At 33.5% G+C, this 24,960-nt stretch overlaps 2 protein-coding genes and 2 long non-coding RNA genes across 23 annotated transcripts in view; 2 read left to right on the forward strand and 2 right to left on the reverse strand.

The window, feature by feature from the left end:
* Positions 1 to 19,125, reverse strand: LOC122565625 (glutamate synthase [NADH]). Of its 8 annotated transcripts, XM_043721784.1 has the most exons (35): positions 18,581 to 19,027; positions 16,127 to 16,469; positions 14,554 to 14,781; positions 14,236 to 14,366; positions 13,015 to 13,141; positions 12,767 to 12,892; positions 12,251 to 12,394; positions 12,083 to 12,171; positions 11,807 to 12,011; positions 11,562 to 11,722; positions 9,817 to 9,922; positions 8,725 to 8,847; positions 8,497 to 8,499; positions 8,048 to 8,274; positions 7,803 to 7,902; positions 7,371 to 7,705; positions 7,036 to 7,276; positions 6,748 to 6,885; positions 6,348 to 6,533; positions 5,977 to 6,263; positions 5,137 to 5,302; positions 4,854 to 5,054; positions 4,317 to 4,706; positions 3,872 to 4,206; positions 3,640 to 3,778; positions 3,230 to 3,543; positions 2,973 to 3,132; positions 2,748 to 2,911; positions 2,359 to 2,624; positions 1,840 to 2,237; positions 1,482 to 1,727; positions 1,106 to 1,273; positions 908 to 1,018; positions 684 to 840; positions 1 to 550 (listed from the first exon to the last, which is right to left on the reverse strand). In XM_043721784.1, the coding sequence occupies exons 3-35, from the start codon at positions 14,671 to 14,673 to the stop codon at positions 414 to 416; spliced, it is 6,201 nt and encodes a 2,066-aa protein (XP_043577719.1). In that variant the 5' UTR covers positions 14,674 to 14,781; positions 16,127 to 16,469; positions 18,581 to 19,027; the 3' UTR covers positions 1 to 413. The 8 variants fall into 8 exon arrangements, with proteins under 8 accessions (XP_043577719.1, XP_043577717.1, XP_043577721.1 ...); XM_043721782.1 differs by lacking the exon at positions 16,127 to 16,469; XM_043721786.1 differs by lacking the exons at positions 16,127 to 16,469; positions 18,581 to 19,027 and adding an exon at positions 15,401 to 15,534.
* LOC122565658 lies at positions 15,445 to 21,760 on the forward strand. Its single transcript, XR_006316233.1, has 3 exons — positions 15,445 to 15,580; positions 16,864 to 18,528; positions 21,746 to 21,760. It is a non-coding gene; the product is annotated as an uncharacterized LOC122565658 (long non-coding RNA).
* On the forward strand, positions 18,807 to 19,307 carry LOC122565656. The gene is made up of 2 exons (XR_006316228.1): positions 18,807 to 18,950; positions 19,021 to 19,307. It is a non-coding gene; the product is annotated as an uncharacterized LOC122565656 (long non-coding RNA).
* The window catches only part of LOC122565622 (afadin-like), a 23,668-nt gene continuing 18,685 nt past the window's right edge, over positions 19,978 to 24,960 (reverse strand). For 11 of the 13 annotated variants that reach the window (XM_043721765.1, XM_043721775.1, XM_043721773.1 and 8 more), the window contains 6 exons: positions 23,743 to 24,816; positions 23,532 to 23,661; positions 22,625 to 23,465; positions 22,253 to 22,518; positions 21,859 to 21,974; positions 19,978 to 21,768 (listed from right to left, as the gene is read on the reverse strand). In XM_043721765.1, the coding sequence (XP_043577700.1) occupies positions 21,408 to 21,768; positions 21,859 to 21,974; positions 22,253 to 22,518; positions 22,625 to 23,465; positions 23,532 to 23,661; positions 23,743 to 24,816 (2,788 nt within the window). In that variant the 3' untranslated portion in view covers positions 19,978 to 21,407. The remainder of the gene's footprint in view (positions 21,769 to 21,858; positions 21,975 to 22,252; positions 22,519 to 22,624; positions 23,466 to 23,531; positions 23,662 to 23,742; positions 24,817 to 24,960) is intronic. The other 2 variants (XM_043721770.1, XM_043721769.1) reach the window with 2 other exon arrangements.

Genomic DNA, 24,960 nt, shown 5'->3' on the forward strand with positions numbered 1-24,960 from the left:
TTATACCATTTTTTTTTTTTTTTTTTTAAGAAATTAACAAATATTTTACGAGATGACAACTCGAAACAAAAATGCAAATTTCTCATACTGCAGCTGTCATTTTCCTACTGTAATTCTTACATTCGAGCTTCTGCGTGAATGAACACAAATGACGATAAAACTTTTCGATATCGCGAATACTTTCACGATATACACTCACGATAAAATAATACTGATTTCCTTGTTCACGCATTGACCGCATGTCTTCCTTGCTCATTACATGTTACTTATTCTCCTACCGGTACACTGATCGCATACTTTGCACGGTTTAATCACTGAAAAAGATTAAAAAAGAGAAGAAAAACGTGGTAGGAACGAAAAGGGTAGAAAGAAATAGCCGAATTCTGATCGACTACACTTAGAACGTATGCATCTTAAGCCATAACGCCAGTTATAACACCACCGGATACAGGAAGACCAGTTTCCCCCATTAAGGCCAGATCTATTTCTCTTGCAGCTTGCCTACCTTCTGTGATTGCCCAAACTACCAGAGATTGTCCACGCCGGCAATCTATGTGGAATAACAATAACACGTTAATCAGGTAATAAAATACACGAAATATAACTTGAGAAAACGAGAATCTATTTGACGTATAGTTATTGAATGTAAAAGATGGTAATACAAATAAAACGTAAAAACTTACCTCCTGCTGCGTATATTCCATCTAAACTTGTCTTGTAATTTCCAATTGGTGTTTTGAAATTACCTCTTTCATCCATTTTCGTATTTAATTCTGTTGCAATATATTTTTCTGGACCTAAGAAACCCATAGCGAGTAAAACTAGGTCACATTTGTATATCTAAATGAAAATCAAGGCATTAGAAAAGATAGTAAAGACACAATAAGTCACAAATTATAATTTTTACTTTTTCTGTCCCAGGAGCCTCTTCCATTTTCCAACGTCCGTTTTCCATTGTCCACGATACTGACACTGTTTTAATACCACTTACGTGGCCATTTCCATCGTCTAAAAACTCCTATTAGAAGTATATAAATGAACGTGAAAGGAAGAGTGGAAAACAGTAAAAGAACATATATATATATACACAAGAATTTTTACGTACTTTACTCAATGTACTAAATTGACGGGGATCTCGGCCAAACTTCAAGGAAACTTCCTCATGGCCATAATCCACTTTAAATACACGTGGAAATTGAGGCCAAGGATTATCGTGCGCTCTTTTGTTTGGCGGTTCGGGTAAAATTTCAAATGTTGTAATCGTTTTGGCACCCTGCATGATAGTAATTAAAAATATACATAATGTAGAATGTATCGTGATTTCAACAAATTGTATTTTCTTTCCATTTCATCTTTTTCATCAATAGAAGCACAACTGAATTATTATACGCATTGCAGTTTCGAACAAACAATAAATTTACAGCAAATTACTTTGAAATTTTCTTAGATATATAAAGTTGTACTAAAGATATAAATTTTACCTGTCGCAAAGACGTAGCTATACAATCACAACCAGTATCGCCACCACCTATTATAATAACATCCTTATCTTTAGCTATTAAACGCATATCTAGTGGAGCGTTATTCCCCATTTGATTCTTTTGCCAATTTTCCAAAAAGCTTACAGCAAAATGAATTCCTTCAAGGTGTCGACCTGGTATTTGTAAGTCTCTTGGCCAAGTTGCGCCAGTACATATTAACATTGCATCATATTGTTCCCGTAATTTCTACAATATATATACATACAAAAGATCAATATATACAAACAAGATAACAATCATAAATAAGTTACAAGTATGAACGTAATTACTACGTAAATAAAACTGAAACATTATTTACATTAGCAGAAATATGTTTTCCTACATCGACGCCAGTCTTAAATGTAATACCCTCCGCCGCAAGAAGAGAAACCCTTCTTTGAACAACTTGTTTCGATAACTTCATAGTCGGAATACCATATTGCAGTAGACCTCCAATTCGGTCATTTCTTTCATAAACAGTCACCAAATGGCCTGCCTTATTTAATTGATGAGCTGCCGCCAAACCAGCCGGACCTGAGCCAACTACTGCTACTCGTCGACCGGTTCTAGTTGTTGGTGGATGCGGCACTATCCAACCTTGTTCAAATGCGTGATCAATTATCGCACATTCAATGTTCTTTATTGTAACTGCTGGTTCAGATATACCCAAAACACAGGCACCTTCACAAGGAGCTGGGCAAACTCTTCCAGTGAATTCTAAATATACATACGATATTTATTACGTATTAATTTAAAATTTTAGCAATCTTAAAAGATACACGTTGTTAACTGCAAGCCTCATCTTTACCATTCAAATTACTTTTTTAATTGTACAAACCTGGGAAATTATTAGTTTGTAACAATTGATTTAAAGCTTCTTTCCAATTCGATTGGAAGACAAGATCATTCCATTTAGGAATGATATTTCCTAGGGGGCAACCATGACTACTTTGACAAAATGGTACACCGCATTCCATACATCTTGCTGCCTGCACGCGTAATCCTTTACGAACCTTTTGAAAGTTATAAATTTCATTCCAATCGGTAATTCGGTTTTCAACTGGCCGATAAATTCCCATTTGTCTTCTATATTTAATAAAACCTCTAAAAATTAAAATAATAATATATAATAATATATATACCAATTTAAAAATTTGAAATAATTATGTGCGATTTAAATTCTGAGTAAGTGCTTTTAGTTACGTCACTGAGTCGGGAGAACCATACCTTATCTTATCCAATTTTTGCTGCTCCATATCAGTATCTACAATAGCATCTTCAATATCTTTGATCTGGATATCTTTCGTCTGAGAACTTCCATTCGGTATTGGTTGTGTTTGTTTGGTTTCTTCGACTTGCTTTAATGCCCGCTGGTACTCATACGGAAATACCTTCAAAAAATTAGAATATTAATACATTCACAATAATTATGACTGATTAATCATCATTTACCTTAACGAACCGTGTAGTTGGTTCAGGCCACAACATCAAAAGATCTTCAGCTATTAAAGAACCAGTTTTCTCAACAAATTCTTCTAAAAGTTGTTTCACATATGCAATATCTTCTTGCTTATTTAAAGGAAGCAATTCTACCATTTCAGGATTACATTTACTGTGTATGAAAAATTAATTGATTAAGAATATATGCACAATAAATATATAATGTATGGCAAAAAGAAAAAGAAAAAGAAGAAAATGGAGTGATGTACCTCTTGAACGATCCATCTACATCTAAGACATAGGCTATCCCACCGGACATTCCAGCTGCGAAATTTCGACCAGTAAGACCCAGAATAACTGCACAGCCGCCAGTCATATATTCGCACCCATGATCACCGACACCTTCGACTACTACTATGGCGCCACTGTTACGAACGCTAAATCTTTCAGCAGCGATTCCTCGAAAATATGCTTTGCCAGAAGTTGCACCATAAAGACAAACATTACCAACGATTACGTTATTTTCGGACTTGAAAGTAGAATCTTTTGGTGGATATATAACGATTTCTCCTCCACATAAACCCTAAAAATTATAGGAATGTGTATCAAATGTGTATATGATGCATAATATGTACAATACCGATTATCTTAAATAGTTCAGTTAGAAAAACATATTTACTTTGCCAACATAATCGTTGGCATCTCCCTCGAGAGTAACATGAACGCCTTTGGTCATGAAAGCACAGAAGCTCTGACCTGCAGAACCTTTCATTTTTATGTTGATACTACCTTCAGGTAAACCAACTTCGCCATATAATCTACCAATAAAAAAAGAAAGAGAAATATTACACAATTAGTCAATTGTTGAAACCATTCGCAATTACCAAAAGACGTAAAACAAAGACATTTACTTTGAAATATGGTAGCTTAATGTTGCCGCAAATGCTCTACATTCGTTATTAATATTTAATTCAATATCAATACGTTTCTGTTTTCCTTTTAATAAATCCATGGCTAATTCAATGACATGATTGTCCAATCTGTTTTCTAGTTGAAAGTCCTGTTTCATCGATCCTCCCTGTATATTTACTCCAGGACGGAGTTCAAGTGCATTACGCAAAATATTATCGAGCTTTAATGTTTTAGCCTTCTCTACTGAGATATCTTCGCGAACTTTCAACAAATCCGTACGACCTATTAGATCTTGAAATTTACGTAATCCAAGGCTGGCCATGTGAGAACGTACCTAACAAAAAAATGTATCTTGCATGATTCAATGGATATTTCCTATAACAAAGATGATGCTTGGGAAATTATTGTTGGGAATTCCTTATTTCTAATCTCAGTATCAAATACCTCTTCTGCCAATGCGAAGAAAAAATTAATAACATGTTCCGGCTTTCCTTCAAATTTTTTTCGAAGTTTTGGATCTTGTGTTGCAACACCCACGGGACAAGTGTTTAAATGACATTTTCTCATCATAGTACAACCCATGGAAATTAATGGCGCAGTACTAAAGCCAAATTCGTCGGCACCTAAAAGAGCCGCAACCACTACGTCAAATCCTGTACGCATTTGTCCATCTGCTTGTACAATGACACGTGATCGAAGATTATTTAAGGTTAAAATTTGATGGGTCTCTGCAACTCCTAATTCCCAAGGTAATCCAGCGGATTTTATTCCTGTCCAAGTACTAGCACCAGTTCCACCATCATGGCCAGATATTACGATATGCTCTGCTTTCCCCTGTATAATGTATGCCATAATAGAAGACAGTGTAGTAAAAAGAAGGGAAAGAAGATACAAGATGAAAATGATAATTAGAAAAATGTATTTGAAAATGTATTCTCTACTCTCGACAAGTTAAGATATACTATTTCTAAGTATGATTACCTTTGCAACACCTGATGCAACTACACCTACTCCTACTTCTGACACTAATTTGACAGAAATACGAGCATTTGGATTTGCACATTTCAAATCATAAATTAATTCCGCAAGATCTTCGATCGAATAAATGTCGTGATGCGGTGGTGGTGAAATTAGACCTACACCAGGTACAGAATGTCTAGTTGCAGCAATCTCAGCAGTAACCTACATACAGATTATATAGCTTTTACAACCATTATTCTGTATACACTATGCTTGCAGTATAATTAATAAAGATCTGTTTCACCTTATAACCAGGCAACTCGCCGCCTTCTCCTGGCTTTGCACCCTGTGACATTTTGATTTGAAGATCATCAGCATTTGCTAAATAGCTTGAAGTGACACCAAAACGACCGCTGGCAACTTGCTTAATGGATGATCGTTTGTTAAACTCTGGATCCTGATTCAGATACCTAAATGACGAGTTTTACTTTACGTTATTAGGTGATTTTTTATAGGCAAATGGAAAATAAATATACGCACGCATTTAAGTGAGTGTGTGCGTGAATATGAGAATCTACAGTAATACCCGGTTTACTGTTGCAATTTTGCCGACTTAATTATCACAAATTTGTCCCCACCAATCCTTTGACCGCTTCCACGGAACAAGCGCTATGTTATTTAACTCGTGATTGACGTTATTTCAACTAGGAATGAGTCATAAAATAAGAAAACTAAAATGTTTATATTTTTTACTTTATAAGTATCAAATTACTTCAATCAAGCTGCTGAGAATTTTCTGATGAATAAGATACCAAATATGATATATTCGTCACATTTGGATGAGTTTGAATTACACGGATAGATATGGGTATATGACACACCATACTCAAATTTTTCTCCCTATTTCATTCTCATTCAATCTCATTTTTCACTCTCGTTACTCTCGCCACTCCGATACATCCAAGAAATGAGCAGATTCAATAGAAATAACACCCAGCAACTCCCAGAACATCTACTTCCTCAGTCGAAATGAAAATCCGAACATGCGACAATTAAGTGGATATTATTATATTTGTCGTGTGTATAGATGCATATGCTATTCATAAAAAGGATATAATTTCTCATAAATTTAGAATGTAAATACCTGTCAGCATTTTCACCACCTTCGCCGGTGTTCGATTTACCACCAATACGATTCATCGCAATCGCTAATGTTGTATGTGCTTCTATAGAAATACTTCCAAAACTCATAGCTCCGGTTGCAAATCGTTTCACAATCTCAGATGCTGGTTCAACCTCTTCAATGGGTATGGATTTTTCTGATTTTTGTACTAATTCCAATTGACCACGTAAGGTGCATGCCCTGATCATTTCCATTGTAGTTTTTCGATATTTTTCATAAGCGTTCCAGTTCTTAGAATTTACATAATCCTAAAAAAGAAACAAAAGAGATACAGGAAATGGAAAAATAGCAATTATTTCTTTTTTATCTATTCTAATAAAAAATGAATTTACCTGCAAGCTAGCAATACTATCAGGATCGTTTATGTGTTTTTCTCCACCAGATCGCCAATGATAGACTCCTGGATTGCGAATAACAAGCATATCCATAGGTTTTGTGCAATAAGTAATTTGATGTCTTTCAAATGCTTCTTTTGCCAAAATATCAAAAGTAACTCCACCAATACGAGATTGTGTACCCTGTATGGAAAGTAATATGCAATAAATGTTAAAAGGTTAAATATGTACAATGAAAGTAAACGATAGAAACAATTAAGAGTACGTCATTAAAACTAGTGAATCATAGCAATTGCATTCATTAATTGGATCCAATTTTTAATCATTCGTACCTTTCACGATCGCATCGTTTTCGATCATTATTAAACGATTTTTTGCCGATTCGTATGATACATACCTTAAAGCATTTATTGATGACTTCGTTTGACAAACCGACTGCTTCGAATATTTGAGCTCCTTTATACGATTGTAACGTAGAGATTCCCATTTTTGCCATTACTTTAGCTATTCCTCTATCCATTGCTTCCGCATAATTCTGTAACGATATTTCATTTATATTCACCCATCATCATTATCATTATTACCGTCGTCGTCAACATTCCCGTTCCTTCTCATACTTGTTTTATCGTTAAGTAATATAATGTTTTAAATCGTGACAGCGCCACAATATTAAAAAAGAACTTACCGCACATAAAGCATTATCGGTTAATGACGAATCAAGTACGCCATCCATACGAAGATTTCTTGCCATTTCAAATACTAAGTACGGACAAATGGCGTCCGCTCCATAGCCAAGTAACAGACATATATGATGTATTTCTCTAGCTTCAGCAGTTTCTACAATGAGACCAACTTTCATACGTTGTCGTTCTTCGATTAGATTGTGATGCACTGCGCCCAAGACTAACAAGCTGCTTACAGGCACTCTAGTGATAGCAATGAAACATTATATTATTAAATAATTACTTTACACATCATAGGACTAGCAAATCTATATAATCACTTAAATAATATTTTCACCTTTCCGGGCTACTCAGCCGATCGGATAGAACGATAAATTGATAACCTTCTTTTGCAGCTTGATTAGCCTCCTGATTGACACGATTTAGTGTATTCACTAATCCAGGTGGACCATCTTGCACAGGATATGTCGCATCGATTATTTTAGTTTTCCAACCACGATAATTCGTTCGTTTGATTATGTCGAGATCATCCAAGGAAAGTATTGGTTGTCGTAAAAATAATCTATGTACTTGCAGTTCGTTTGGCTCAAGCATATTACTTTCTGGCCCAATAGGACAAAGCATTGACATTACGATTTTTTCTCTGAAAGGGTCTATCGGAGGATTTGTCACCTAACAATAAATTTTAAGGAAAGAGTATAAATGTACATGTTAAAATATATTGTAGTTAAATATAAACTATATAGTTGTTTTCGTAAATTATTCCTACCTGAGCAAACAATTGCTTAAAATAGTCGTAGATAAGGGGTTGAAATTGAGAAAGACAAGCTAATGGCGCATCATTACCCATAGAACCCAATGCTTCTTTCCTATAAGAATTTTACAATTTCAATTTATATGTAACATAATATGTGTTGTATGATCAATATCTCTATAGTGTAACTAGTAAATATATAAACGTGTCTTTGTTTACTGATTACAATTTTAACAGTCTAAAATATAAAAACTATATACTTAGATTGCATCATCGGCAGAAGAAGCAAATTAATGGTTTCAAGAGTGTATCCATAGAGGGATAATCTTTTATCACCTCCCCAAACTCGATTTACAGTAGATATTGGATTTGCATCATTCATCGCTTTTCTTTTAGCTACTTCTTCGTCCACGATCGAACCATTTTCAACAGTGCTTAGTGTCTTTTTATAATCAGCGTCAGCAGCACGTAACTCTTCCATTGTAATCTATAAAGGTAAACATGTTTAACTGAATAAGATTTATTTGTTTCGTACAAATTATTTATCATGTAAATTGTGAGCAGACTAATATTATTATATATGTAAAATTACTTAAGAATATTGTAGTATCAGATTAAAATTAATTATAAAATAAAGTAATTTCAATGTGTAAATATAGAGCATACTGTATGATTATTTGAAGAAATGATGAGACAGTATGACACTTACCATCTATGTGTAATACAAAGCATGATCACAGCATATAGAATTGTTTGCAAAGAAAAAACAAATGTTTTTTTCATTAAATACATCTTGATATAGACCTAAAGGTTAAAGGTTACAATGCATATTCACATAAACATTTGATTGTTAGTTTAGCTATATTTCAAAAACTTTAAAAGGATGATCAACAATCACAACGATCAATGACGAAACAGAACAAAACAAAAAGAATACCTGATCTTTTAGCCATTTGGAATGTGGTCTACTTCTAGCAATTTGCAACTTCAGTTCAACATCTTCTATGATCCTTTTCTCATGCGTATCAACCAGTAGCATTCTGCCGGGTTTCAAACGGCTCTGTAAAATGGAATAAAGTGCAAATAATTCAACTGTTAAATCATACCTACTATCATCCAACATTTATATAACAACACTGTAAGATTATCCCATAAATTCATACAAATGCAATTTCTAATGATTAATTATATATCATATGTACCTGATACATTAAAAAGATTAATAAAAGAAGGAATGATATTTTGTTTTTATAAAATCTAAAATGATATATATAATAAAATATAAAATAGATGCCTGTTATACTGGATATCTATTTCTTTTTACCAAACTAATCCTCCTACAAGATTTATTCTACAATGAATAAGAATAGTCGTAGTGCTCTTTCATAAAACATCCAGTTGTTGGATGTCTGTTGCCTTTTATGAAATATTTTCAAATTTTACATTAGCTATACATGCAAGTTTCATCCTTCTCTCTTTTCTTGACTTTTTCTTTTTTTTAAAGAGAATTGGGCACATTATTGAGAAAGCTTATAAAAAGCAGAACACACATAATACGAAACATAGACATGCATACACACACTTTCACACTTTTTCAATCATCGACAGTTTCAAATCTGTAACATAAAATATAAGAACAAATGACGAAAAAGCGTACAAAAATTGGAAACAATACGAGGAGAGCAAAGCGAATTAATTAGAACTCGATCGAAAGAAAAGGTGAGATAGTAAATTTGTGTCATATTATATACAGCTCTATGGAAAGAATCAATTACTCATCAATATGCTTTAAGTCGCGGTCTTTTACTACTTCTGTATAAAAGTACAATATTTAATTTGTATTCAGTAAGTGCTTTCCTCCTTATGCACATGTAGTATGTAGTATCTTTTGCAGCTCAAATTCTGCATATTAAAAACAATATAGAGAAAAAACATATGGATAGCCGATTGCTTGTTATAAACTAAAAGCTACTGTAAAATTTCCTCAGAAGCTAGGCCTGATCAATGCCATGTATATTTCTTCATTTACCTTTAAGACTACATTGTTGGACGGAGTGTCATAGACGCCCACTTCGGACGCCATCACCATCATGTTATCCTTAGTGACGTAGAAGCGCGATGGGCGCAGGCCGTTTCTGTCAAACAAAAATTCAGACGCCTTTTACATTACCACCTCATTGTCGCACATTAGTATTAATTGTAACTTTATTTTCTTGTTCGTTTTCTTGTATTACCTTCCTGTCAATATACATCTGTTATACTTTCTTCCTTCCACTTTCAAATCCTTTTCACTCATACACACACTGTCTTAATATTTCTTCCTCTATACTTAGCGAAGCCAATATCCTTTTTGTTCACTAACTAGTCGATTATGAGAAACAACGATGCATTTTCTATCTATGTAAATATAGATTCGATAGACAATGGATTCTTTTTGTAATTTGTAACATATGTATCTTATCTATAAGATATTCTTTTTTTGATAGTATACTATTATATTCTCTAACATTCCCATTGTGTTATATTAACAAATTTAAGTACGTTCACCTACTTCCCTGCTGAATCTTAATAATGCATGTTTATCATTTATCAAGTCCTTTCATAAATATTATACATATGTAAGTATGTATATAAATGAAAAGTATGTGTATAAGTGTTTTGAAAGATAATAATAGATACAAATATAAACGTGTCAAAAAATTTATTTTACATACCTCTACACGTTTATACATACAAAGAAAACATTTCTATATGAAAATTTCCGTATAAGACGTGAAACGTACATATAAGAGAATATACATAAGAGAATACATAAGAGAACGTGTACATATATGTTTGGTTTTAACCGTTTGCACTCGAGAGGCGACTCTCAGTCACCACGGCGTTCCGTGCTGCAACTCCAGTGAAGAGCGAGAGAAGACAGTCCCTGTTTATGCTAGATTTCGACATCTTCAATTGATGAGAGTGCAATATTGGTTCGTAAATTGGTTCCTTAGCTCTTTGTGTTCTTTGTGTTAGGAAATGTAAAGTATTAGACTTTAAAATAGAGATAAAATATTTAATTCCATATCTCTCCGAAACTATGATTCTGACAACGTCTCCAACGTTAGTTCTGATTCGACGATCATGGCAAAAGTACTATAGTTTAGAAACCCTAAGAAAATGGTTTTCGGAAGTGAAATTATCTGAAACGAAGATGAACTTGATTTTGAATTGTTGAAAAATGAGATCAATTAGATTCAAGAATGCATCTTGGTGAATGCTATATAAATTATCATACAAAAAAAAAGTACAGAAATTAATATTACAAAATCATATTTTCAAAGATGTAGATATAGATAAATTATTAGAATATAATGTTTTTGTAAGTTAATTTGTATATAAAATCACGTTACGCTAGCTATAAGACACTCGTCACTCGGAGTAGCTGTTAGCCGACCGAAAAAGTCCTCGAGTGCAAAGGGTTAAAATTAATATCACATACATACCATTTACTATATTCGATTATGTACATCATTCTCATGAGAGTTTTCTTTAAATAACACTTTAAATTCTTTTTTGTAAAAGGAGAAGAACAAAAAATATATTATGACAGTGTGCCATTAGGTTTTTTCACTTGATATGTTTCCTATAATAATGCCTATGATACACATACAAATCATATCGAGGTTTTAAATACATACAACTGAGTGAATCTACGTGAAAACGAACAAATGAAATAATAACAAAAATTTCTAGAGAAAAGGATGGTGAAAATTAAATATTAAATTTTACCTGTCTAAGATAGCACCAACGTAGCGTCCATCTGTAAAGGTTAAAAGAGCAGGGCCATCCCAAGGTTCCATCGCACAAGCAGCCCAATGGTAAAAATCGCGCTTCTCAGATGCCATCGTTAAATCGTTTTGCCATGCTTCTGGCACCATTGTCATTACTGCCTAAATGTATATTTCCTTTACATTTCCGTCAATCAATGTGAATAAATCGAGAGAATATGTATTACACATAAACGTTCCACATACCTCTGGCAAAGACCGCTGTCCTACCATCACTAAAAATTCCAAAACACAATCAACGGCCCCGGAGTCCGAGAGGTTCGGTTCTACCACTGGATAAAGTTGTTTCAATTTTTCCCCATAAACCTTGCTACTCATCACTCCTTCTCGTGCCTTCATTAAATTTACGTTTCCTCTTAAAGTGTTAATTTCACCATTATGCGCTAACAATCTGCAAACACAGAACACCGTGAATGCTGTGTACGTATATAGCAGTTTATGATCACTAACAACATTGCTTACCGAAGAGGATGTGCCCTTTCCCAGCTAGGAAATGTATTTGTTGAAAATCTTGTGTGAACTAATGCCAGATAGGTTTCAAATTTTGGAGACTACAAGAAATATGTACAAGTCAGGGTAATAATCATGATATATATATATGAGTATACACCCTAATGAATTTGAATTCACCTTCAAATCTAGGAAATAGAGCCACAACTGGTCTGCCGTTAATTGTCCTTTATAAACAACCGTTCGTATAGAGAGTGAGCATATATAGTATCTAATCCCTGGTCGTGGTATGGAATGAGACGATCTTTTTCTCAAAATAAAAACCTGCAATGAAAATCAAGATTAGCATTGCAATTCGATAAGTCAATATTACAAGCCTAAACGGAAAATCAAAATATTGGAACGCTATAAACAATCTTATTTGGTTTATATTTTCTTTGATTTCTTTAAAGTTTTGGTTGCTCAATCGAATCTATCTGTGCAAATTAATTTAAATATTTATTAACGTAAATATTTATTAGAAAGAACAAACCTATTATAATTACATGCAAGTACTATTACACAACTTAAGTTAATAATTCAAATAACAATATATAGATAACAATATACATATTATATAACAACATATAATTGTAATAATTAATAATTTCAGCCAACGCGACACGGAGGAGAAACATTGTCCGAAACAATACTCACTTGCCGTTCAAGATTAATATCGTCTTGATCACCAGTGACAAAGACTTGACGCATGTAAGGTTCGCATTTTCGTGCCACTTGGCCAATTTTTGTGTTATCTGTTGGAACATCTCGCCAACAAATTAGCTGCAATACGAAGATAGTATATTTATTGCAACGTGTTCCATTTTTACCCGTTGTCAGAGAAATTCTTCATGCAATGCAATGAATCGGAGAAAGTGATTGGAAAAAGATAATATAAACCATACCCTTAAATTGCACTCTTCAACTAACTTTTCAAAAACAGCCTCAGCTTCTTGATGAGAATTTTGATCAAGAAATAGAATACCGGTGGCATAACGACCGAATTGAGGTAATTCGACATTTTGTCGTTCGCTGAAAAATAAAATGGCTACATGTATTTGAAGTAATGATTTTTGTGCAAAATATTATTTAATATGACGCGTATAAACTTTGATGACGCGTCTGATGATTAATATTAATAGAAGTATTGACAATATTTTGTTTGTCCGTTCAAATTTCAATATAATTAACACTCAGATATTCATTTGTCCGCGTCTACCTTTTTTCCTTTTTGAATTGATGAAGTTAAGAATGAGAAGAAATGCTTAAGCATGAATTTAGGCTTAGTCAGGCGTGCCTAGGATAGATAACAAAGCATAGACCGGATTACGAGCTGAAGTACATATATCGATACGATACTTGCAAGAACAGCCTTTCTTATCATTCCCTTTTCTCCAGACAAACTGTGCTAAAGGCGTCATTAATAGGACCCTAGATTAGAATAATCAATATCACTGAAGTGATTAAATTTTGAAAAGATGGTACTCTTAGAAAAATTAGTTAGGAAATCAAGCTTCAAACCTGCAATACAATTCCAGATCCAAAAATTGTGCAATAGTTAATGACATGGCAAATCGGAATTCCCATTTTTAATACAAATGCGATTATTATCTATGACACAAATACATATGTACATATAGCGAATATGTACTGTTGACCTTAGTGACTATTTCCGCATGGTGAAATTAACTTATTGAGCATAAAATAGATATACTTAATCTGCTGTCGCACGTCATATGAAGAAGATCTTTAAAAACAAAAGAAACCGATAAGTAGTTGAGAAAAAAGAGAAAATTTAAGACTTTACTACGTATGAATATACATATAAGTTTACATCGTAGCTATTTAGAATTAAATAGTCATGGTTATATAGGCAATATAGTCAGATATTATTTGTTAATAATAATAACAAAAATAGCTAAATAATAATAATATAGTTGATAAGAAGGTAAACACGCATTATTATGATGTACTCGTTGACGTAAAGCGAGATAACCTAGAATTACGCCGTCGATCTGTACAAATTATGAAATTAAACGCACGCGTTATTGCACGCACCGTTTTATTAATACGTCACAGAATGATAAGGGAATGGAAGATTGACGAATCTCGATGTTATCTCTTACCGCAATTCATCGGCGTAATACTCGTGTGGAATTGCACAAAGAACACCGGCCCCGTCACCGGTATCGTTATCGCAGGCGCAAGCACCACGGTGGTTCATACGTGCCGAGAGAATTTCTGCATCGCGAACGATCTGTAACAGGAGAAAAAGAAAATATGTTTCAGTTAATTTGCACCACCAAGACAAAAATGTCTATTATTAAAAATGTCTAGTAGGAAAATAAAACGGATAGACTTTTTGATACAAAAAGCGAAACTATGACTAATGAAATATGATAAAAATTATGTGTGTGATTTCCCACAGTCGCGTGGTAACTCACTTTGTGCGACTTTCTCCCATCTATTGCAACAATGAATCCAACACCGCAAGCATCCCTTTCAAGTGTTGGATCGTAGAGAGCCTGCTTCGGAGGAAAAGACCAGGATTCGGCCCCGTGCATGGTTTCTATTTAAAAGTGTCCACTGATTTTAAAGTAAATCTTAAGAATTTCACTCCCAACGAAAAACACCAAGTAGAAGAAAGTGTAATCGTATTGTGTCTGGAGAAACTGAAAGAAAAAATAAAAACAAATTACATAGCAAAAGAAGAAACGAATAGAGAGAAGAAAATGATCATTAATTGCTAAAAATTAATCGAATTGTTACAATCAGAAGTTTTATACCAAAATGGGAGCCGCGCAGAGATACATAGATACACCGTGTGCGAAATACGAAAATCGAATGTACTTACTTGGGCGCACGGACGTGCTCTCGCGCGCGGGCGCGCGCGCGCTCCATTGATTCATTACGTAAAATGTACGCGCGTAAAATCTACTTAATCGTCTAATGCAATAGATAAACTGTGACCGTGAAGGGAGAGATCGCCATAGACAGAAAATAAAAGTGGGAACAAACAGGTATTGCGCAGATCCAACAGTTTAAGATTAAATGTGAACTCGACTTTATTCGAGACTCGATCAATGTTAATTTTTACACGACATACTTATACGGATATATTCTATATACGTATATACGTATATATGCAAATAGAAGAACAAATGTCCTTACAAATGTAATTTAAGTTCAGAATATGAAATTAATATGTCTATTTCTTGATTTCGTGATTCCTCTTCTATATACACGTTCTATATGCTGTGTACTGTATACATTGATCAGGATGTTACTTACGGTTAAAATGTTCCTTCTCTCCCACCTTCCCACATGTTCACGTGCGCGCACCATATACAATGTTCGAATTGAAATTTGATGTATCGCGAATCCGATCTAGTAAATTATTGATATCATTGATCAGAGGTCACCTCTGCGGTCGAGTTAGAAGGCGTAGATTCTTATACTCTTCTATCAAAGGTAATGCGAAACTAGACCTTGTTATTGCGCATATTATACTGAATCGATCGATCAACAAACAATAGATATCATTCCTTACGCTCTATTCGCAAATAATTATTCGTTCTGTTTTAATTATTGCAACCAACTAATATCGCTACCAATCAGATAAATAAACTTTACCTATCTTAAACGTATTAATAAATATATTTATTTCATATTTGCATCTAACCTTCCGCCAATACTCTTGATACGTATATATAACATTCAGCTACTAACTCTGATTAATACACGTTGGCCTCGCGCAGTCGCACGTTATAATTAGTTTCCAATTTTTGTAACAGTCACAATTGCCATATAAACCAGATATGTTGGAATAAAAAGTTACGAAATATTCGAAAAGATGAAAAGATGTATCTGTGCGCGTATACGTGTGTATACGCATGCACATACAAGGGCTAAGTACTTGTTCTCTCACAACAGCTATATCGAAGAATTCTTGTCTTACTAACGTCGGTTCTTTTCAATAGCTATCTATTTTATTGTCTCTTGCTGTCTTTCATTTACCTTCCCTATATCTTGCTATTTTGAATTTTTTCGCATGTAGTCGTCTCACAGCTTCATCATCTCGTCATTTCGTCATCTTACCGCTGTCGTTGTCGACGACGATCAATGCTGCACTATCATTACACCTATATATCGTTGTGACTACTTTCTCATCCCGTCTTGCTACCTCACGATTCATCCCGCTACACGACTATTCAGAGCTTTGTACATCTTTACTCCTCCACTATTTTCTCTTTTTCTCTTTGCTCTTTCATCACGTCATGCTCCCACTACATATTTTTCTTTCTCCTTCTTCTTCCGGTACATTTTATGCTTGACCATCTAACCAACGCTCATGCTCCAACTAAACTTCAAAAAAACTTTGGTTATCCTCTTTCAGAAAGTTTACTTTCTGCCAATAATTTTCATCTACTATAAATTCCATAGTATCTATTTGTTTCCACGAAAGCTACATTCTGTATTTACGGGGTAACCCATTTCAAAGTTGCATAACTTTTCTTTTCATTATATGTACATTTTTCAGTTTTTGTATCAGATATTTAAAGTTCGTTTTTTGAAGATTTATAACAAAAACTCACAACAGAGCAACAACATGTACTTACCAAACCTACCCTTGCTTTTTTCTTAATTTTAAATACGATATCGTTTAGGGAGGATTAGTTTGACACTACTTTACGATACGTATATTCTATTTCTTATATATGATACACTTTTTCTATACTTTTTCTCACCTGTAGGTCTGTTTTGGTCTTCGCTGAAAAGGATGTATAGATAACTCTACGATGTAATATTAGAAAAGGGTAAGAAAATTTGAAGCAAGAAATACTAAAATCAATACAGGCAGAGTAAATTATAAGTGTCTTTATCCTACGAAATCGAATCTCTGATACACATATGCAACACATCAAATTTTAATATGTACGTAAGTATATATTTGATAGATCAGCAACATTTTTCGTTTACTTGGCAATTCTGTAAAATACATTTTCAACGAGGATAGTTTTGGCTAGTGTAGATTGTAGATATTTGGCGCTTTGCCAACTCAATAGAATCTCGAAAACTCAGTCTTCCTTAAAATACATTTCTATTTCAGTAACATGAAAGTCATTGATAATACCAAAAGTTAGTTTACATACTTCCAACGCTACCTGCGTGTGAGAATATCGTCATAATTTGTAAATTAAAAAAAAAATGTCAATCTATTTTCAGTTTCTATTTTCGAAAATCTCTCACAAAATCGACAAAACATCATCGATAGATACTGTTTTTATTCCTTCTTTTTCTACTCATTCATTTCTTCTCTCCCTTTTTCATAGACAGATTATAATTGTCTGTGATAAATTACTAATATTACCCCTTATAAAAAAAGATTTATCATATCTCGCTTATTACTTTATGTATTCTCTATATGTCAACTATTATAATATACAGTTCGAAAATAATTATCTTGAATTAGTTGGGATATTTTTATTTTGAAGATAACGATAATATTCCGGGAACGGAAACTCCCGTTATCGTTAGAAGTGCACTATATGGATTATATGCATGTAGTGATGTACTGTCATATCAAATGATTTTCTTTAGCAACTTTTATCTTTCTAATCATTTCTTCTAATCATTTCCATTATTATAATCCTAATGATCCTTTATAATTCTTTATAATCCTTACTAAATTACGTGATGTTAACTGATCATTCCTTATCAATTATCACTTAATTCCTACCAATAAAACTCCATACGAGAAATTTCATCATATTTTCTCTAATAGCTCTAATAAAGATATGATTAAATGCATTAGAAACAAAAATTAAGAATTAAAGATTAGAATTACTTGGAAAATAGATATTACGTGAAAGATGTAATATCTATTTATTACGATTATATATAGATTACATGTTTTAATCATAAATGAAATTTGTAATAAAACATTACAAGAATATAATAAGACATTATCAATATCTCGAATTTCGAGTTTGATTTGAGTGTTAAATAAACAGGTTTTCTAAGCATTTCCAATGAATTTTCATTTTTATATGACTGGTAGAACGGTTAGTCGTCTTTACACACACGTAGATGTGCATACATACAGTCATACGCAACGTCGATGATTCGACATTCACCGATGTTAACGATCGATAATTTATATCCCATTTCCCATTTAAGATTATACCATTCACTTAATGTCTCCATTAAGTGTTTCACTGCACGAACAAAATGTTTACAAGAGAGATTTTTATGTTTTTACATATGTTGATCTATATACTATATCATACTTAAACAATATATCCAATAAAAATAATACTTCTTTGGACTAAATTAAGCTAGTTATTCACCATTAGTCTTGTTCACGTGTATGCAATCCGAAGTAAAACAACTTAGTAAATTAAATAGAAATAATGAAAGTAAGTAAGTAAATTAAATAATTAATAGAAATATGAACGAAATAATACTTACCTTTATGTTGAACTGTTTCAATGACAAATAACACGCATGTGCTTAATCCGTACTGATTAGTTTGCAAAAATTAGAAATTATGTTGCTGTATTCAATGTTCCAACTTCTGCTTCTATCCTCCTTTCTTCTACTTAATAACCGTTTCTTCCGTTTCTGAACCAATTCTCATACATATAGCATACATGAACATGAACAGACGTAAATCAGCCAATATTTTGTTTCAAGTATGTTCACTAAAACAATTTTTCACTGATGTCTTCAAAGTGTCCACAATAATAAATGTTTCTACGTAAAAAAAGTACTCGAGGCTGAATGGATTTTTGTTATTCTTTTAAAGAATTCACTATTGTACCCCGAATTCGACTAAAGCGTAAGCGTAATAATCACTTACTTATAATTATAATATATCGAATCGACTAACACGATTTGTCCAAATTTAGTTTAAGACACCTGACGATATCCTACGGATCAAAGAGGAAATGTTTCCTTCCACCTGACGCGACTATGCCGCCTCTTTCGGGAAATTTCCAGTCAATGTCAGCTAAATTGTAACACGTGTATGCGCTCTCTATCGTATGGTTCTCTATTCTCTATATGCATGCTATATGCAATGCGCCAAGTCGATGTCGATATGGATGAAAGGACTTTGATTGGCTGATTGGTTACACACCGAAATATCTGAAAAATAAGCTTTTTATGCAAAATAAAATTGACGCAATGAAGATTTCACCGTGTTTAAATTTCTTTACTTTTAATTTGATTTATCAGTTGTATCGTTAAACTTTGCTACGAAAAGTGACAAGTAGTTAATAAACTTTTAATTACATTAAAGAAACGATATGAGATCTGTATTACAGATGGTAGAATACTAAGATTTAGAATCCTATAAATACGATCCTTTGGAATTTTCCGATATTAAGTAACGTATTTTTTTTCGAAACAAATTAAATTCAGTTATTTATTCTTACTTTTATTTTTTTATTTTCTCTTCAGAAACATGTATGTATATGTATATCATTTATAATTATCTTTTCTAATGGTATTAAGTCAAATATGCATCATTATAGTATTTTTATGGAAGATTGAAATTCGTTATAAAATTTGTATTTCAATAAATACCTAAGCTTAGGGAAGTAGTTAAATACATAAACCAGAGAAAAGTTCTATTATATTTATTTGCATGTTATATAATACTTTCCTTTCTATTTATTGATGATTGTTTGAAAATATTTCCATCCTATTATATACATACGTATCCAAATATAAGTAATATTGTTGTATTTTCTGACAATATATTTCTTATAACCTAAAAATTGTTTCTTTTTCTTTGTTTGTATGTATATTTAGATACTGTATAAAAATCAAGGAATTTTACCTAAAATACTTTTTTCGATCACTGTAGATTACAAATAATTCTTTTTATTTCTCAATCGCATCGTACGTCTTTTACAATAATTAAAAAATAGGTGATCTGTAAATGTATGTATAATCGTTAATGTATACAATAGTAAACTGTGACAATACTTCGCAATAAGATATACAGTCGTAGGATATTCGTTTTAAATCACTATCAAATTACTTTCGTATCAACGGAACATCAAAGTATATGTTAGAAAAAATATAGTGCAGCTATATTATGTAATGTTCTATATTCGCTGTACACAACAAAAATGATATCTTTATATACCGCGTTACTTTTTTGTTAATTCTTCTAGCCCTTGTCAATGTCATTTTAGTAAATTTTTTTTTCAATAGATTTTTACGTATAACTGAATACACAATTGTTAAAACAAAAAACAATTCGATGTTGTAATGTAAAGAAATATAAGAATTATAGCGTTCTCTTTTTTATCACTCGACAAGGAGTTATACGTATGTCATTCAATGGACACACATAAAGTAAAATCTTATGATATCGACCGACCATTATATCTACGTACATAGCCGAAGACGGAAGAATTATGGTTATTGTAAAAAACTAATTAGCTCCATAACAACGATTAATTGTGTAAATAATCATGTTTTTTCATTTGAAATTTCTTTTGGTCAGATACCAATGTGTATCCTTTCCCTATTTGCATAATCAATGTTTTATTTTAAAGCTGCCACACATTTGATTAAATTCGTGTATGTTTTATTAACGACGATCGCATTAAAGCTATCGTGCCTCTTGGCTGTGTAACGAAAAGGTGCATACGCGTAAGTCAAAGTACTTAGTACCCGATACGCGTCACATCAAATATAAATACGAAACAATATCGTAAATAACAAATAATTCTAAAAATTCAACTAGTTCTATCTATGTACATTCATGATATAACATATAATTTTATGGTACGTTGTCTCAGTAAAATCGATGTAATAATTCTCAAGTTCCAGGTTATATCCTAGACCTCGGTATATGCCTTATTTATTGCGTAGAACGCTAATTGGTCCAATGGAATGAGTAGGCATTAAATGCATTCAACATTATCTATGTAGCTAAATGCTAAAGATATAAAGGCCAAGAGACAATAAAATTGTGTGAATGCATTTATTCTACCCTAATAGTTCTAATTAATAATTGTTCTACTACTTGTATTTATATCCATTTTTATAGCATACTCTTGGTCAAGACTGTGCAAATAGTTGCTGGAATGATCCATGTATGCTCATGTAAAATAGTCAGTGCCATTATGAATATAATACATATACACTCTACTTTACGTTAAATATAACAACAGTTTGGTTTTGGACCATGACCATGCTATTCTATCTGGTTTATTTGTATTAGTAACAGTATAATTCTAAAGAAAATAAATCAATTTTCAATTTTCAGTCTTAATTCCTATTGTTGTTGGTTGCTACTGTTGTTATTGATATTACTGCTGTTACTGTTATTGTTATTCGGGTTGTTGCTAGTACTGCTGTTGCTGCCACTGCTGCTGTTATTATTGTTATTATTATTGTGATGATTGTGGTGGTGGTGATTATTGCTATTCAATGTAGGGATAGTGGGATTTCCAATATTATCTATTTCGCGCTGCGCACGTGAAATTTTTACCTTGTCCCGCGGCGTTCCATCCTCACCGGTTTCCATAGCAAACATTTTCATCTTTTCTTTAAAACTCAGCTTTTCAGGTACTTGCCCAACTTGAGAACTTTGTTGCTGCTTTTGTTTTTCAGCGAGCCTTCTTTGTCTGGGATCCCTAAACGAAACAATAAAGTAAAAATCCACGATTCATTTTCTGATCATTAGCAACCATTCGAGCACAAAAAATAATAAATTATAGCGTTACTTGTACACTTCTTGAGCACCTATTACACCAGGGGTACTGCCAGTAATTGGAGCGCCGCCGGATCCTTCGGGTGCTTTTGGAGATGCCAATAAAATTTCTGCATCATTTATGAAATTCTGAAAGTAATAAGTAAACAGTGAAAATACGTTTACATAGTTGTAACTTTAAGTTGCTCGACTATAAATTGGCAAACCATAAAAATTTGTAATAAGTTTTCAATTGGAATTGAAATGAAAGCAGGATGAAGCTACCTAATACATATATATTGAATGAATGATGATATTATCTACATAAAAAATGTAAATAATTTAAAAATACAATATGTGATTGAACATGTGCAAAAGTGTACACAATTTCAGAAATAATATATATGTGTATATATAATCTATCTTACATTTGGATCTTCTGTAATGACATCCATAGCCAGAACCTGACTTGTGCTCGAATTTCCAGACGAAACACTTCGTTGCACTGATTCTACATTTGCATTTGAGTCATGAAAAGAGACTCTCTTAACAGACGTTGACTGCGGCTGAGCCAATGTTACTATATTAGATATGTTTGCATTATTCGACCTCAGGGTACTTTGTTGCGACATAACCGCATAACTAGAACCTCGTTCCGGAGGCAGAGGCGCATCGTTGCTAGTATTATGCGTGGCTATTAAAATATATATGTACATATAATCCAAACATAAATGGTGACAATTAGTAGAAGAGGACCTTGTTTTTATTTTGTCATTAGTGACAGTATTATAAATACTTACAAGAGGCGCTTGATCCGTTAATAATTAGGCTGTCCAATCGTAACATACTGGGATGTAACATTTGTTGAGTTTTCAAATGGGATTGCAGTTGTTGTGAATGATGTTGCTGTTGATACATTTGTTGGATTTGTTGTTGTTTGTTAATTTCTTCCTCCTTCTTTTTCGATTGACTGTCGTCGAATTCGACTTGTTTTCGCTTAATCTCCTCGTGTCTACGATGCATTTCTTTTTCTTCGTTAGATTGAGATAAACCAAGTGGTTTTTGAGAAGAGGTCAAATGAAGCAAGGATGACATTTGAATTTGCCCTATGTTATTTGGCATTTGATTGGTGTGTTCATGTTGAAGATCTGACGAAAAATGCGAACTCGAACTCTCTTGTTGCTGTTGATGTGGCTGTTGCTGTTGCAGACAAGTATTTACAATATTTTGCGAAGATTGCTGAGATGGGCCATTGCCCGCGTGTATCGACACGACGTTGGTAGAATGCATCGGGGAACCACCAACAGATTGACCAGTATGATTTCCTTTGATAGATTGATTGGTTGCATTTGTTCTAGGCAAGTTGAGGTGATGTTGCTCCAATGGATTATTTCGATCTTGTGACACCGTTGTACGAAGCAGGCTTTGTTGTACTCTTATGTTCTCGGTGTCTAAATCATTACTTTCTTCGTCATCGTCTTGTTGATTGGCAACTTCCTCAGCTCTTTTTTGAAAGTCTCTTTCCAGCTGAAGAGCCCGCAGTTGTTCTTCTTGTTGTGATGTTCTGTGAGATAACGCACTTAATTCCGCTATTTGTTGATCTCGCCACTGTCTTGCAGCTTCTCTTCTACGTGCTTGTTCCTAAATAATTTCATATGATAATAACAATAAAACGATAACAAAGATATATTTAATAAATAAACTTACTCTTTCTTTCTCTTCTCGTTGCCATGGATTCGTAGCACTATATTGATATTGACGTGGTTGTAATGTAGTTCCAGTTGTATTTGCTGGATAATACCCACCACGAGGAGGATCCTGCATACTCGCAGTGTACCTGGGTGGATAAATATTATTTCAGTTTTTTAGTCTCATCTATATTATCTAATTTTTCATTAATTAACCAACAAGATATTACCTTGAATCCGATTGTTTACTATAAAGTGGATGAGTCGAAGTGCTTGGCGGCGGCGGCGGAGGACTTTCTGGATATCCTTCTTCCGGTAAAGTAGGCCGTATTGGAATTTCATTAGACATCGTACTTCCTTCCGGTGCAGTTTGCGCTCTATTTATTCCACTTTCGTCATTATAATGTTCGTTTCGTACATCCGAATTTAAATAATACTGCGATCCAACAGCAACATGTTGATTTTGATCCATATATAATTTTCCAATATCTCGTGTACCTTGATCTCTTCCATAGTCGAGCAACATTCCATTGGATTGTAAGCGAATTAAATCGTTTTTTCCTCTAGTGGATGTCATACTAGCATGTCCATACTGAATATGTCCAAGATTTTGTTGTTGGATATTTTGATGTTGGTGCTGGTGTTGATGTTGATGCTGATGCTGATGCTGATGTTGATGCTGAAGCTGAAGCTGATGTTGATGTTGATGTTGATGCGGATGCTGCGATTGAGGTTGAGATTGATGTTGGTGTTGATGTTGATGCACGTGTGGAGATTTCCCATATTGGACCATATAGGGGCCATATTGCGCATCCAAGTAACCATAATTCGAAGGTCCCGTTTGTCTCGTGGTTACATGACCAGATGTTGAGATTGATGGTGCGGAAGACACTGTTACTGGTGGACTTGATCCCAAATTTGGTTGGGAACCGATAGATTTTGTTGGTCGGACGGCAGAACTTATCGGAGATTGAACGGACATATTTGTTTTTAAATTATATGCGGCTGGTCGATATTGATTCAATGGCGCTGGAATGCCACCTCGTAATTCGCGTCTTCTGACTTCCTCTTGCATTTCTTGAAGTTTTGCTTCTTGTCGTATTATATCCCGAGATGACTGAGATCTTGGAGGCGCTGCACAGCCTTGTTGTTGCGAAAGACCACCAACAAGGTAAGATTGTTGTTGAGGTTGAGGTACATATGCAGATATTGGACGGTCCCTGGCCTGATTCATTTCGAATGTTCCCGGACGATTCAAAGAATTTTGTGAACCTCTCGAGTTCTTTTGCAGCTGCAGAGGATTCCTATAAATTCACGGAAAGGGAAGAAATTAGATAATTTTATTTGAAATTCATAGGTCGAGAAAATAAAACTAAAGTAAGAAAACCAAAATGAAAGAATTTTATTAAAACAGATGGTAAAAAATAAGAAAAATAAAAGCTATTTAC

This window comes from Bombus pyrosoma, linkage group LG3 (assembly GCF_014825855.1).
Source record: "Bombus pyrosoma isolate SC7728 linkage group LG3, ASM1482585v1, whole genome shotgun sequence".
Classification (NCBI taxonomy): domain Eukaryota; kingdom Metazoa; phylum Arthropoda; class Insecta; order Hymenoptera; family Apidae; genus Bombus; species Bombus pyrosoma.